The sequence below is a fragment of the Balaenoptera borealis genome (assembly GCF_965194805.1).
Source record: "Balaenoptera borealis genome assembly, chromosome: 7".
NCBI classification, from domain to species: domain Eukaryota; kingdom Metazoa; phylum Chordata; class Mammalia; order Artiodactyla; family Balaenopteridae; genus Balaenoptera; species Balaenoptera borealis.
Genome location: NC_138864.1, coordinates 20,263,114 through 20,280,281, shown reverse-complemented (window position 1 = coordinate 20,280,281; position 17,168 = coordinate 20,263,114). Strand labels below are relative to the sequence as shown.

At 34.0% G+C, this 17,168-nt stretch overlaps 1 protein-coding gene across 2 annotated transcripts in view; it reads right to left on the bottom strand.

Moving 5' to 3' along the window:
* Nucleotides 1-17,168, bottom strand: part of COG5 (component of oligomeric golgi complex 5) — a 284,645-nt gene that overhangs the window by 109,440 nt on the left and 158,037 nt on the right. For both annotated transcript variants that reach the window (XM_082399763.1, XM_082399764.1), the window contains exons 8-10: nucleotides 15,248-15,413; nucleotides 7,818-7,930; nucleotides 7,487-7,564 (exon numbers count right to left, since the gene is read on the bottom strand). In XM_082399763.1, the coding sequence (XP_082255889.1) occupies nucleotides 7,487-7,564; nucleotides 7,818-7,930; nucleotides 15,248-15,413 (357 nt within the window). The remainder of the gene's footprint in view (nucleotides 1-7,486; nucleotides 7,565-7,817; nucleotides 7,931-15,247; nucleotides 15,414-17,168) is intronic.

The following is a 17,168-nucleotide window of genomic DNA, read 5'->3' as shown; positions in this document are numbered from 1 at the left end:
TGTTAGGATTATAGGTCAATTTAGGAAGAAGGGACATCTTAACAACAGCAAATCTATCAACACATAAATAATGTATCTCTATTTCCTTAGGTCTTCTTTAATTTCTCTCAGCAATATTTAGCGTTTTCAGCTTCCAGATGTTCATCTTCTGACACATTTACTCCTAAGATTTCATATTCTTTGATGTTACTATATATGGAATTATTAAATTTCAATTCTCAATAGTACATTGCTAATATATAGAAGTACAACTGATTTTTGTATATTGACCTTGTATTCTGTAATCTTGCAACATATCACTTATGAGCTCTAGTAGCCTTCTTGTAGATTCCATCGAGTTTTTAACATAGATAATCTTATCATTTGTATATAAAGACCATTTTACTTTTTCATTTCCAAACTGGAAGCCTTTTATTTCTTTTTCTTGTTCATTGCACTAGCTAGGAAAATGCTCACCAGACGTAGTGAGAGCATAAACAATCCTTGTCCTCTCCCAAATTTTAAGGGAGAAACATTCAGTATTCACCATTGTATACGATTTTACCTGTTCATTGTTCCTAAATGCCTTTTATCAGGTTGAGAAAGTTCTGTTCCTAGTCTGCTGAGAATTCTTATCAGAAATGGATGTTGGATTCTGTCAAATACTTTTTCTGCATGTATTGAGATGGTCATGTGGTTTTTCTTTTTTAGTTTGCTGACTTTCCTTTTCCAATTAGCCTCATACTAAAGCCTCATTCAATCCTCCATAATTTTCAGCCTCTCATTTGTTCCATACTCTTGTCTGTATGCTGCGTTCTAGATAATATCATCAATTCTAACTGCCAGGCTAATTCATTCTCTGGTTTTACGTAACATCTGTTTCACCTATCTGCTGAATTTTTTATTTCAATGATTTAATTTTTAATTTCTAAATGTTCTATTTGGTTCTTCTTTAGACCTACTTGATCATTTCTTAAGTCACTTATTTCTCATTTTTTATTCCATTCTTTATTTCTACAACATATACAGGTATCCTAGATTCTTTGTCAGTTAATTCTAACATCTGAAGTCCATAGTGTCCTTCAGAAGTTCTTTCAGAGTCTAAAACCTTTTTGAATTGTGTTTATTTTTCCTGCTGACTCTCAATCATAGCTTCTAGTTTATTTATAGGACTGGTGATTTTTAACTGTCAGCTCATAGTTGGCTGACCTTAACATGTGGAGAATCCTGATAGCTAAAACTAGATATGCTTTCCTCTTCAGGGGATCTGCATTTGTTTGTGAGAGTAGGTACTGTTACCAACCAAGGACCATGTCTGCCGCAGTCTCAGGTATCAGCTTAATGCAAGACTATCAGGTTCATTCTTCCACCTTGCTAGAGCTTAGTGGACTGATCCCATCATTGACATGGACGTTTGACTGCAGGGCAACTCTAGCTTTTGCAATGACTTAGAGCTCACAAATCTCCACTACAGTTTCAACTACTTTATCTGCTTATGTATATCTGTATATGCATATGCCCCTCAGAGATTCTCTTACTTTTTGCAGGGCCAACAGTGCATTACAAATTATGCTTTTCTTGGGGCTTCCCTGGTGGCACAGTGGTTAAGAATCTGCCTGACAATGCAGGGGACACGGGTTTGAGCCCTGGTCCGGGAAGATCCCACATGCCATGGAGCAACGAAGCCTGTGTGCCACAACTACTGAGCCTGCGCTCTAGAGCCCACAAGCCACACCTACTGAGCCCACATGCCACAACTACTAAAGCCCGTGCTCCGCAACAAGAGAAGCCACCGTAAGGAGAAGGCTGCGCACCACAACAAAGAGTAGCCCCCGCATACTGCAACTAGAGAAAGCCCGTGCGCAGCAACAAAGACCCAGCGCAGCCAAAAATAAATTTAAAAAAAAAAATTATGCTTTTCTAACTTATCTAAAATTTGTTTTACTGCAGGGAGAGGGCCCTTAAAAATAACTGGTCCCCATGCTAGTAAAGCAAAAATCTTCTAACCTTTATAGATAAGAGTATTTATTGATAATACCTTAGACATGTAACTGGCTAATTGCCACTTGATTTTTTTAATCAAATTGCGATGCCACTGATAAATAAGTTAAACATTTTTCTCATAATATTAAAAAGATTCCTTATTTGGGTGTCCTACAATTTTTTTCTGAATCTTAAATGCTATAATCAAATCATCTGATACATCTAAAAGGGCAAAAGAAAACATTCTTTTTCATAGTTAAACTCCTCGTTAGTACTACAGCTGCGCAAAATGCTGAACACATTCCAAATATAGCTTAATGCATCCTACACACAATTACAAGATTCTGTTCAATGATAAAAAATGCTGGCTTAGAAAATGAGAGTATCATATCTACACTCCCACATATAGCTAAACTGGCTTAATTCTGCAGATGAGAATCTACAACCTGTTTTCCACTGTATGGATCCTGAATAACTTGTCAATAATTTGCTACACTCACTTTCAAAGTGTTACATATAGTATTGATGATTATATAGTGATACTAGAACTTTTAACAGGTTTTAAAAGATACCAAAATTGAATTTTTGATGTCTAATAAACAGTCTAGAAATCTAATTTAAAATGAGAAGATTTATCCATTCAAGTAATCTTTGGAAATACAATATAAAAAGGGGAAAGAAGTACAGCCCAAATTTAAACGCCATAAAGAATTAATATGATAGGTATAAAGGTGTCTGCAAATTTATAGTATGAACTGAAAATAACAGGCTAATTTTACAAGTTAGCCAGAACATTTATTAAATTAAGCAGAAGCAGCATTAGTTATCTTAATTAAGGAAAAGTTTTCAAAAGGCTTTACATTAACACTGTATTCTTAAGATTTATTATACTTGATATAATTGGCCCAGTTTTATTTTATACTCAACCCATTTATGCCCTCTTTACACTATGATGTATTCTTTATAACATGATAAACATCTACTACAAAACCTCCTGAACTAATAAAGCGTTCCAGAAACTATCAACATGTAGGATTTTTTTCTCCTCTTGTACATACCTAAGATCAGACTCTGAATACTAATATGTACAGTTCTATCATCTGAAATCAGATATCTTAACAAACAGCAAGGCAGATTTGGCAATATTAACCTCAAAACTAAACGTTTTTAAAGTAAACCCATTTTTTTGCCTACTAAAAGAATATAAATGATTTAACAATTCTCACAAGACCTCACAGAACAGAATGAAGGAAAACCATCCTTGTTGTTTTTATGACTACAGAATTACCAAATGTTAGATCATAAACCCATGATTCTTCAGTAAAGTGAGACATATAATCATGACACATTCATAGTAAATCCCTGATGCTGTTTTATTTAAGGAAGCATGGTTTCTTAAATTTCTAATTCTCAGCATGAATATACATGCATATCATGTTATTAGAACTGTTAAAAAAAAAAAACTGACCTTCTCACACAGTAACGTTCTTTATTACCATGCACATGGCAACTTTATGACCCCTAAATAAAAGTTTCAAAGTTTAAAAAAAAAGACTGAAATAATAATCATGATAGCAAATTATTGAGCCAATCTCTGAATTAAGTCTACATTATCTAATTTTCCTTCAGAAAACCTCAGCTCTATAGGTAATATTACCACCTCCATTTGATATCTGATGGTCTTAAAGATTATAGGACCTATCCAAGGTTGCATAATCAATGTAGGAAATCTTACCTCTGTCTGATACCAGGGCCCAAGGACCCAGCTCTTAATCACTGTACTATCCTGCCTTTAACACTACTTGAACAGATATTCAGAAATGTAACCTTGAAACTACTTGGCTGTCCAAATGCTAAAAAAAAACTATACTTAAACCTATAAAAATTACTTTAGAATATTTTAAGATATTTTAAGCACGTGGATTGACTGTAACAGATAAATTTTAAATAATGAGCATGGCAAGGCAGTTCATTTGCCTACAGATAAAGTCTTAGAAACTTAACCAAGTTTCTCCCATAAATATAATTTTTTTAAAAAAATCCATAAGGAAATATAAATTAAATCAATGAGATACCACTACATACCTATTAGAATAGTTAAAATCCAAAGCACTGACAATATCAAATGCTGACAAGGATGTGGAACAACAGGAACGTTGTTTCTTTGCTAATGAGAATGCAAAATAATACAGCCATGCTGGAAGACAGTTTGGTGGTTTCTTACAAAGCTAAACATAGTCTAACTATAAGATACAGCAATCACATACCTTGGTATTTACTCAAATGAGCTGAAAATCTATATCCACACAAAAATCTGTGCATGAATGTTTGTAACAATTTAAATCATAATTGCCAAAAAATGGAAGCAACAACACGTCCTTCAATAGGTGAATGGGTAAACAAACTAGGTATATCCACAGAGTAAAATATCATTCAGTGATAAAAAAAAATGAGCAATGAAGCAATGAAGACATGAAGAAACCTTAAATGCATATTACTAAGTGAGAGAAACCAGTATGAAAAGGCAACCTACTGTATGATTCCAATTATATGATATTCTGAAAAAGACAAAACTCTGAAGACAGTAAAAAGATCATTGGTCGCCAGGGGTTAAGGAGATAAGTGGGGGAAGGATGAACTGGTGGAGCATAGAGGATTTTTAAGGAAGTAAAACTACTGAACCTCTTTTGCATGATACTATAAATGGTGGACGCAGGAAATTATGTATTTGCATAATGCATTATGCATCTTGCATTGGTGTGGTGCATTTGTTACAACTGATGAACCATGACTGATATATTATTAATAATTAAAGTCCATAGTTTACATTAGGATTAGCTCACTGTGTAGTACATTTATAAGTTTTGTATAATGCACGAGAGATGTTATGATAACCTAGCAAGTATCAGACGTATTTTCTGCTCAATTTTTTTGTACACCTAAAGCTGTTCTAAAAAATAAAAATCATTAATTTTTAAAGAAATCTACAGGTATTGAACTACAACAAAAGAATAATAAATTACAAAAATTATTTAACAGAGGAAAATGCAAAGTACAGTTTTGTTTTGTTTGTAGAAAAGAAACAAGTTGGCAAGAAGTCAAACATGGAAATTCCATCACACTTTATAGTTAATTACAGAAGCATTAGAATCAAGTGGTTTAAAAGCAAAGAAACCTGGGAAATTAATTCTTAATTTTCCTACTTGACATGAAATTAATAGTGTAATTTCATTTGTATTTAAATTATAAACCAAAGAGAAAATATCTATTAATTTAGCTTTCAGTGAATTTCAAAATGTGGACTACAACTTATAAAAATTTAATACATAAATTTTAAAAATCTGTTCTGGTAGACTGCAATCTAAAAACATATTATTTGCTAGAAATTATCTTCCTAGGAAAAAAGCATTAATTTCTAAATAGATATTGTAGAAAGCATATGACATAAATTCTAAATCATTTCATCTTGAATTATTTACACTGTTTTGATTTTTAAATAAATATATTCAGAGGTTTAAAAGGCTAAACCACTAAATTAGAAAGAACTTTCAATACCAGGATATATCCATAAAAATCTTGAAGCTCCAAAAAAAATCTAGTAGTGTAAGAACATTCTCTTTATAACATTTTCCTCAAAAACAGATCACAAAATGATTTAGAGATCTTGGTTCAGAAACTGCTCTTCAATGACCCAAGATATATACCATCACTTACTCAAGTTTAAAATTTTATGAAGATTTTAAGGATTATTATTTGGGCCTCAAATCATTCTAAAAATCCTATACTTTTTATAAAGGTTCTACTGCCACTGATAATTATTTTAACTAAATAATACTCTTATATTGTAGTTATATAATTAGCAAAAATACCTGTTTACAGCTTTATAACGAAGGAAAAGACTAAAGAAATTATAGCAAATATAGTAAATTTTACGTGCTATCTTTGTAATTTATGACATATTTTCCTTAGAGTATTTTTACTTCTCTTTTGTCCTAGAGTTCCCAAAATTGTAGGGTCATGAGTTATTTTGGACTTTCCAAAGAAGATTGATCTATTCTGAATATAGATGAGTACACTGAATCCCAAGAGGGACTAAATTTTTATTCATAAATATCACCTTACAAGAAAAAACATCAACTAAATTGTAAAGTTACATTAAAATTTATAATAAATGTAAATATGTATGTGTGTATTGTGTATGACTACTGTCTTAAAAAATATAAGAAGAATATTTGGAAGAGCAATCTTCACTGGCTTTATTTTAATTAAATAAGAAATATTTTTAAGTAAATGAAAAGGACGAATACAATGAAAGCATATATCCCTATTCCTCATAATCCTTTTTAGTTAGAAATAATTCACATGCATTTAAAACCTGACCCAGTGTTCATCCAGTATAATAACTGATTGTTGACAAGAATTGATATGTGAGTTTTTATGTAGAAACTTTGCCCAATGCAGCAATATCACAACTTTCATATATAACATACAGCAGTCTTAATTACATTAATTAATTATATTCATCGTGCTACACATTACATCCCTAGTACTTATTTATCTTGTAACTGGAAGTTTGCACCTTCTGACTGCCTTCATCCAATTTCCCCTTCCGGGCTCCCCTCTGGCAACCACCTGCTTGTTCTCTGTATCTATAACTTAATTTCTATTTTGTTACGTTTGTTCATTTGTTTTTTAGATTCCACAGTATTTGTCTTTCTCTGTCTGACTTGGTTTATATACTGTTACTATAATATATCACAGCCACAAGCAGGACTATGTACTGAGTGCTATGAATCCTCCTAGCAAATCACCAAACTTGGGGGTGCTTTTGGAGATCCCCAACACAGGAAATAAAATATTTAAAATTCTGAACTACAAAGTAAACTATCTACACCACGATGATAGAAACTTAGAGAATCTTTTTCATTGGAGCACTAGGTGTTAAGATTTAATGAACAGAATTTCTAGTTATTCCATTCATCACTATCAAAAACATATCAAAATGAATGAATAAAATGTAGAGTCAGGGATTTTTATGCATGGAAGGAATTCTTGTGGCCCACGAGGCCAGTAGATTGGTAGATGACAGAAGGGAGACTTTAGAATATGAAAAAATAATGTGCTTTATAGGAAAAATTAACAACTGAATGGATTGTACCATCTACCCATCTTCAGAGAAGACTTTATAAGGCATTATAACAACCACTAATTAAATCTCTTATATACCAAAAATTTTTATCTTATTCTCTATCGGGACTTTAAAACACTTCTACAATAAATCATTTATATTATTAAAAAATGGGAAATTACTATATGCATTTGAGAAATTATTCTATAAATAGTATTAGCTAGCATCTACTCAATAAACAAACATGCAAACAAAATTTGTGGTTGTCAAGAAACATACTTCCCTTTAGCTCTCTGACATGTAGCCTCTCTGTCAGACAGGAACACAAATAATGCTGGCTCATTATCTTCCTGCATTCTTTCATAAAGAGATAAAAATACTTTCATTTAAACATACCTTAACTATTTCTTCAATGAAACAAATGTGAGAGACAGGGTCTCTCTTCTTGGCTAATATTTTTTGCAGATGTTGTACCTAAAAAGGGGGAAGAGAGGGAGAATGTACATAACTGAGTATTTTCAAATGAAACAAATATTAAGCATAAGCATTAGAAACAGAAAGGGAAGGGAAAAGACTTTTTGCTAGAGCCCTTACATATATTATAATTAGCTAATGTAGGTATTTTGAACTCTCAGAGATTTTAAGAAACCTGCCCAAGGTCACACAATTTAGAATAACCAGGAATTAACCCATAATTAATGTTATTTTCACTCTCTCAAATATTTACCTGGCCACAAACAGTAAAAATATGATCCACAAGTTTCTCCATATTGGTCCAAAGGGAAGCACGAAACGCTGCAGTGTTTCCTGGGGCTGGCATGGTAGATCGTCCAGGTGCCCCTGTTTATGAGCAACAGAAAAACATGAAAAATAAAAATTTCCAAATATAATAAAATGTACTGATATGTTATTATGAAAAGCACACACAGGCTAACAGATGAGAAGTTCCTTTTTGAAGAACTTATAATTTCTTATAAATGACATAAAAAAGAATCTTAACCTTTTGTGTTTAAGAAAGGAAAATACAATCTCACACACACACACACACACACACACACACACACACACACACACACACCCCCAGGAAGGATAATACAGAAAAGAGGAATTAATAAGAAAGGTTTCCTAGAAGGGGAGTTGAAGAGGTGGGAGGTAGTATCAGGTAAAAGGAACAGGGATAGAAGCAGTGAGTCTCTGTGGACCATGCAAACATCTTATATACTGATGTTTCAAAATAAATTTAAATTTTAAAAGAATGAAAAAAGCAAACTCTAAAACTAAATATAAACAAATACAGAAACACATAAAACTAATGGTACTTCAAATTAATAATACAACCACCACACACAGGAAAATAATTAATTCAAGTAATTTTTAATTACAGCATCCTGACTTTAGTAAGATATATTTTAGGGGCAAAAAGAATCGCAAAGAAATACTGTACTTTACTTAATAGATGTGTTGCTTGATAGTAATATTGAAACTAAGTCTATTTTAGAATGGCGCAAATGAAGGTTCTCACTATAAACAGAACAAAGATACAAATGTGTAATGGGGATTGGAGGTATTTGCCAATTCTATTCACTAAAAGACAGAGAGACGACAACTCCTTAATAGAAATGAGCATGTCTGATATCCAAATTTCAATCTCTATGCACCATTCCCCAATAAAAGAAACCAAAGCTTACTGAAGAAAAAAGTGATTCCATACCTGGAGCAGTAAAAATAGAAGGTGAACCTGGTGCATACTGGGCCAGAGAGCAAAAGAAGCGTTCAAAATTTGAGGAAAGAAGCATTCCGGAAGTTGAAGGAAATAACAAGATGGTGAATTGTTATTCTAGATAATAAAGATATTACAAGGAAATAAAACTAGAGACCACTACCTCATGAACATAGATGTAAAAAGCCTCAACAAAATATTAGCAAATAAAATCTAAAAATGTATAAAAAGAATTTTACACCATAATCAAATGGGATTTAGCCCAGGTATGTAAGCCTGGTTCAACATTCAAAAACCAGTTTACAGGGCTTCCCTGGTGGTGCAGTAGTTAAGAATCAGCCTGCCAATGCAGGGGACACAGGTTTGAGCCCTGGTCCAGGAAGATCCCACATGTCGCAGAGCAACTAAGCATGTGCGCCACAACTACTGAGGCTGCGCTCTAGAGCCCGCGAACCACAACTACTGAGCCCTCATGCCATGACTACTGAAGCCCATGCACCTAGAGCCCGTGCTCCGAAACAAAGAGAAGCCACTGCAGTGAGAAGTCCGCGCACCACAACAAAGAGTAGCCCCTGCTCACCACAACTAGAGAAAAGCCCGCGTGCAGCAACGAAGACCCAACACAGCCAAAAATAAAATTAAATAAATTAATTTAAAAAAAAACAGTTTACATAATCCATCACATCAACAGACTAAAAAAAGAAAAATCACATTAATACATTTGATCACAGTTGACAGAATTCAACAACCATTAATGGTAAAAACTCTCAATAAACTAAGTATAAAGGGAATTTTCTCAACTTAATAAAGACTATCTATAAGAAGCCTGCAGCTAACATCATATTTAATGATGAGAAATGTTCCCATCAAGATCAGATACAAGGCAAGAATGTCCCCTTTCACCACCACTTTTCAACATTATACTGGAAGTCCTTGCTAATGCAATAAGGCAAGAAAAGGAAAGAAAGGTGTATACTGGGAAGTAAGACATAAAACTGTCTTTGTTTGCAGATGATATGATCATCTGTGTAGAAAATCTGAAAGAACCAACCAAAAAAGTCCTGGAATTAATCAGTGATTATAGCAAGGTTGTAAGATACCAGGTTAATGAACATAAGCCAATTGCTTTCCTATATACCAACAATGAACAAGTGGAATCTGATAACAAAATACCATGTATGTTACCCACTGGCCAAATGAAATACTTAGGTATAAATAAATCTAACAAAATAGGTACAAAATCTTTATGAGGAAAGCTACAGAACTCAGATGAACAAAATCAAAGAGGAACTAAATATATAGAGAAATAGTCCATGTTCATCGATGGAAGAATCAATATTGTCAAGATGTCAGTTCTTCCCAATTAGATCTATAGATTCAATGCAATCCAAATCCAAATTCTAGAAAGTTAGTTTTTGGATATCAACAAACGGATTCTAAAGTTTATATCGAGAGGCAAAAGAACCAGAAGAGCCAACACAATATTGAAGAAAAAGAACAAAGTTGGAAGACTGACTAGCCAACTTCAAGACATTCTATAAAGCTACAGTAATCAAGACAATGTGGTATTAGCAAAAAAGACAAATAGATAAACGGAACAGAATAGTGAGCTCAGAAATACACCCACATAAATATAGTCAAATTATCTTTGAAAAAGGAGCAAAGGCAATAAATTCGGCAAAGGTAGAATCTTCAGCAAATCATGTTGTAATAACTCGATAACCACATGCAAAAAAAATGAATCTAGACATAGACCTCACATACTTCACCAAAATTAACTCAAAATGGTCACAGACCTAAAAGTAAAATGCAAAACTATAACACTCATAGGAGATAACAAAGGAGAAGACCCAGATGACTTTGGGTATGGCAATGACTTTTTAGATACAATACCAAAGACATGTTCTATGAAAGAAGTAACTGATAAGCTGGACTTCATTAAAATTAAAAACTTCTATTCTGGGAGAGACAAATAATCAAGAGAATTAGAAGACAATCCTTAGACTTGGAAAAAAAGATATTTGCAAAAGACACATCTGAAAAAACTGCTACCCAAAATAAAAATTCTTACAACAGTAAGAAACCCACCCAATTAAAAAATGGGCCAAATACCTTAACAGACACCTCCCTCACCAAAGAAGATGTACAGATGGCAAATAAGCATATGAGAAGGTGATCCATATCATACAGCATCAGGGAAATGCAAATTTAAACAACACTGAGATACCATTACATATCCATTAGGCAGCCAAAATCTGGAACAGTGACAACACCAAATGCTGGTGAGGATAGGGAGCAAGAGAAACCCTCATTCACTGATGGCATGAACACAAAATGGTAAAGCTACTCTGGAAGACAGTTTGGTGGTTTCCTACAATACTAAGCATACTCTTACCATACAATGCAGCAATTGTGCTCTTTGGTATTTACCCCAAGGAGCTGAAAACTTATGTCCACACAAAAACCTGCACAAAGATGTTTACAGCAGCTTTTGTTCATAACTGCCGAAACTTAAAAGCAACCAGGATGTTTCACTAGATGGATGGATAAACTGTAGTACATCCATACAGTGGAATATTATTCAGTACTAAAAAAAAAAAAGAGCTATCAAGCCATGAAAAGAAATGGAGGAAACTTAAATGCTTATTACTAAGTGAAAGAAGCCAATCTGCAAAGGCTACATGATGTAGAATTCCAACTATATAACATTCTGAAAAAGGTAAAAGTATGGAGACAATAAAAAGATCAGTGGTTGACAGGGCTGGGAGTGAGGAGATGAATAAGCAAAGCTTAGAGGATTTTTAGGGCCATGAAAATATTGTTTGATATTATAATGATGGAAATACGTCATTCATTATAAATTCGTCCGAACTCACAGATGTAGAAACCTAAGAGTAACCCTATTGTAAGCTATGGACTTTGGGTGGTTATGACATGTCAATGCAGGTTCACCAACTGTAACAAATGTATCACTCTGCTGGGGATGCTGATCACGAGAGAGGCTGTGCACGCGTGGGGGTGAGGGTATATGGAAAATCTCTGTACCTTCCTCTTAATTGTGCTGTGAACGTAAAAATACTCTAGGGCTTCCCTGGTGGCGCAGTGGTTGAGAATCTGCCTGCTAATGCAGGGGACGCGGGTTCGAGCCCTGATCTGGGAGGATCCCACATGCCACGGAGCAATGAAGCCCGTGAGCCACGGCTGCTGAGCCTGCGCGTCTGGGGCCTGTGCTCCGCAACAAGAGAGGCCGCGATGGTGAGAGGCCCGCGCACCGCGATGAGGAGTGGCCCCCGCTTGCCGCAACTGGAGAAAGCCCTAGCACAGAAACGAAGACCCAACACAGCCAAAAATAAAAATTAATTAATTAATTAATTAAAAAAAAAAAAGTCTTACTTTAAAAAAAAAAAAAATACTCTAAAAAAATAGTCTTAAAAAATAAAATTTTTAAAAAGGATGAATGAATAAAGTGAAGGTCCCTAAATATACCCCTTCGTTCCTGGTCTCATTTTCCTTGCTCTCTCCCCAGAGCTCATGTTATTTTGAAATTAATGATTATTATTACAAGGCATATATTTATACATTCATTACATATGTATGTATGTAAAGCAATACATAGCACCATCTGTCATGTTCTTAGGCTTTAAATAAAGTATGATACTGTATCTTTCTGCAACTTGCTTTTTCATGTAAGGGAGCTGAGAATTATCTATACTGATAAAATTTATTAATTTAAATATTGTATAGTAGTTATTTAATAAATAAGCAAGTTTATTCATTTTTCCAATAAAGGAAAGATTGTTTTCAATGTTTAACTATTATGAATAATAGTAATAAAAATTCTTATACATATGTGCCAGAGTTTCTCTAGGGTTTACTCTTTTTTTTTTTTTTTTTATAGCTACTTTATTTATTTATTTTATTTTATTTTTGGCTGTGTTGGGTCTTCGGTTCATGCGAGGGCTTTCTCTAGTTGAGGCAAGTGGGGGCCACTCTTCATCGCGGTGCAGGGACCGCTCTTCATCGCGGTGCGCGGGCCTTTCACTATCGCGGCCCCTCCCGTCGCGGGGCACAGGCTCCAGACGCGCAGGCTCAGTAGTTGTGGCTCACGGGCCCAGCTGCTCCGTGGCATGTGGGATCTTCCCAGACCAGGGCTCGAACCCGTGTCCCCTGCATTAGCAGGCAGATTCTCAACCACTGCGCCACCAGGGAAGCCCTCTAGGGTTTACTCTTAAAAGAGAAATTATAAGATCATAAGGTATACCCATTTTTAACCTCAGTGAGCAGTTTGATAAAACTGAATAAAATGCTTGAAACATTTTATTCTCCTACAGTCAGAGTACAAGAGTTTCTGCCCTCATCCAACATTTAGTTCTGTTTTAGATTTAGATTTTGCCAATCTCATGACTGAGAAATAGTATCTTGCATCATTTGTTTTTCCCTAATAACTAGTTCATATCCTCTAAAAAGAGGCTGAACATCTTTTCATGTTTACTGGATATGTTCTTCTGTGATCTGCCTATTCATATTCATCTATTTTTTTCAATTGGGTTATTTATCTTTTCCTTAGTGAATTATAAACTTTTAGATACATTTTGGGTAACATGTGTTCCCATATAATTATAATAATGCTATTTATTTTGTAAGTTTTGAAACAATCTTACACATATAGAAAATTTTAAAGTATAGTAAAAAAATATTTTTCCCTGAATCATTTGGGAATAAGTTACTGACATGAGGCCCCATCACCCCTGAAGGCTTTAATGTGTATTTCCAACAAAAATGACATTCTACTACATAATCTCAATATAACCAACAAGATCAGGCAATTAACATTAATCCTGCCAACGTAACATTTAAAAAAAATAAAAATAGCAATGATCATTCTATTAAAAAATAATGAAGAGTAGGGTTTCTACATTAAATCATGGTATCCACTCCTCAACAGATGATAATAAGGCTTTTAAACTCTTTATTCTTTCAAAAAAAGGGAGCATACATTAGCACTGACAGGATGTGAATAATTGCTTTCATTTTTTTCCTATTCTTGACAACACAAGAGGGAATGAGATTAAACTGCTTCTGGAAATTTAAACATTAGATCAAACTTTTTGAGAATAACTGCTGGGAAAAGCTGAGAGTAAAATCTCCTCTGGCAATTTCTTTTCAACGCTCTCCTTCTGGGATGGTCTTAATACAGACCTATTCAGAGGCTAGGGCTAACCTTTAAAAATCCCTTTAAGATCTAAAATTCTTTTATCTCTTTTTATCTAGTGCAAATTATTTATGAGGGACATATATTCTGTGTTATTTAAGGTTATGTTTATATAGCAAACATAAAAATAATAATCAATGACTGCAAATATTTTTTAGTATTAGCCCTATATCAAGAACCGTTATTAATTTTACACGTATTATCTATTCTTAAGGACAACTCTGTGGTATTAGAGTATCTTGTTCAATAGAAAAATGAGAGAAAAACTGGAGGCAAGTGGTATAGACAACACTTTGGGGAATTTTTCTATAGTCTGAATAAAATAAGGTGGTAAAACTGAAGAAAGAAATTGAGTCAAGATAGATTTGTTTGACTGTCTTTAAGCAGAAGAAGATACAATAGCACGATTGTATGTGATGGGAAAGAGACATAATGAAGGAAAAACTGATGATATGGTAGAGAGAGGGGATCTGTGAAAGCAACACCTTTGAGTGATGGGATCAAATGCAAAAGCAGAGTACTTGGTCTCTGCTAGGAGCAAGTACAGTCCATCCATATTAACAGGAGAGAAGAAAGATTTTAAGGAGACAAATGCAGAGTTGGTGTTGCTTAGAAAAATGAGAGGTACACAGAACATGTAGTCTTTCATGTCTATGAAGTGTGTTATATATGTGAATGTCATCATCGGGTATCTTTTGGCAGGAAAAGGGTTGGGACTGCTACCTTGAATCTACCTGTTTCTGGTTTTCTTTAGATTTTGCTATAGCTGTAATGTTCCCAAAGCTTTTATCAGCTTCTATCTCCACATTTACCCGTTACTGCTCCTGAGTACGAGAATTATACAAAAGCCCAGAAAGATAAAGTAGAGACTGTATTTCCTTAAAAAATATTTTCTGCCTCAATAAGAAGTACATGTGAGGATAAGGATTTCAGAAAGAAAAATATGTTCCTTTTTTTTTTCTTGCATCTGTTTCCTCTGAACTAAATGAAGCCATAGTTTACAGATTTTATCTAGAAGTTCTGAATATACCAATTGGCCAGTTCAACTCACTGATTAGACAAAAAAAGTTATAAATAAATTCTAAAACATAATTTCTTCTCTCATTTTCTGTCTACTAAAAAATGAGTCGTTAGATTACTTTGAAACTTGAATGCTTCACATACTATTCAAAGGACTTTTCAGTTATAAATAAATAAAGAAGCTAAAGATAAACCACATCCATACCTCTCACAGCTGACTGGGAAGGCTGAGTCAAAACTTTGATGTCTAATGCACTGTGGATATTTTCTTCTATAGCAGCACAATATCCATCCATGACGCTGGTAATAGTATCCTTCAAAGTTCCAAGATTATGGAAAACCTGAAGAGCTGTTCCGACCTGGGTTGGATTCTTTAACAAGGTGGTGGTGGGGTGAGTTGGGAACAGATATAAATAGGAAAACAAACACAAACAACATAACTCTACAACTTCAAGTGGTACTTGAGCAGTTACTACAATATTTTAAAATTATTACAGACAAGAACAAAGACAATGCATTTGGAACAAATATCATTTTTAGTCATTATTTATTTCCTAAAAGACAAAGTTAAATACCATGTGTATGATTTCCTCCCTTTCCCTTTTCCTCCTCCTTTAAAAGGATAATAACAAAGTTAAAAATCTGTTATATTATTAGGGCTTACTTAAAATTTACCCCCAATCCCTACGAAGAGAGCCATGCTGGAACTAACAACAATCCTATATTTGTTTAGAGAATAAATAAATGAATTCTGCAGAGTCAACTGAGGGCTGAGCTATGCAGACTGATACTATTATTCATTATATTTCCTTCCTTCCTTCATTCACTGAAACTACAAATATCTATAGAGTGCTTACTATGGGTCTATCTTGCTTCTATGTGCTGGAAATACAGTAGTAAATAAAACCAATTGAGTCTCTGCCTGCATGGATCTTGTATTTACTGAGAAATGTATAAAAGGTAAATGTAAGAGAATATCAGGTAGTGATAAACGATATAAAGAAGGAGGCAGGGAATAAGAATAGAGAATGATGTGGATTATTATGGAGGGAAGAGTCAGAGAATGCATCTCAGGGTGGTATTTAAACGGAGACCTACATATAATGAAATCTATGGAGGATATGGGGAAATACAGATCTGGGCAGAGGTATCAGTGAAAGTGCAGAGGTAGAAATGTGCTTGGTAGCTAGTGAAACAGCAATTAGGTCATAATGGTGGCTGGAGAAGAGTGACTGAAGCAGAGAGAGGTAAGCAATGAGGTGGGGAGTAGAAACACCATCTATGAGTAGATTAAGTCCATAGTGATATAAATAGGTTGCTGGATGTGTCACTAAGTAAATGACTGAATTAACAAGGCAGATCTTGTACACCAACATATATGTCCAGGCCCAAATAGCTGAAATTCCTCTTTCATTTATGATTCAGTGTCTATTATTAAAGGCACATAGTTAAAAAGTTAGATTATTTCATTAACATTTTCTTGACTGTTAAGTTTATAAACAACACAAAATGTTATTTCTGAAATCTATTGGTGTTAGTAATAGTACATGCCTCAGATACACACACACACACACACAGAGGCAGAGCAGAATCAGCTTAAAGACAATATCAGGAAACATGGTTGGTGAATACCGATACCCATTTTAGACTTTTTTAATATTAAACAAGAAAGAGAAGCAAATGGACACTGTTTCAAATATTAAAATGTTTTAATGAAAAAATTTTAACTTGTATGATTATAATAGAGTTTTATTCTAATATATACTGTCAATTCTGTATCAATGTACTAACAAAGAAAAGGGGAGAAAATAAGCTATTTCATACAAAATTATTAACTGAAAATATGGCGTATAGCACTTTAGTTGTTGTTAGTTCCATTCCATCCATAGTGATTTTTTTTTCACTTTTTAGTAGATATCAAAAATCAAAATTAGGCAGCTGTAAAGAAATTTCCCCTATCACTATTCAAGTGTCTATATAATCTAAGAAAGCATTACCTGAGCAATTTCAAAGAATATCTTCACCTTATAATACTAGAATATAGACACATAGTGTAAAATTGTATTTACTGCCTTTATTATCCTCAAAGGATCTGAAAAGCACAGCTTCTCAACATATAGAGTTTC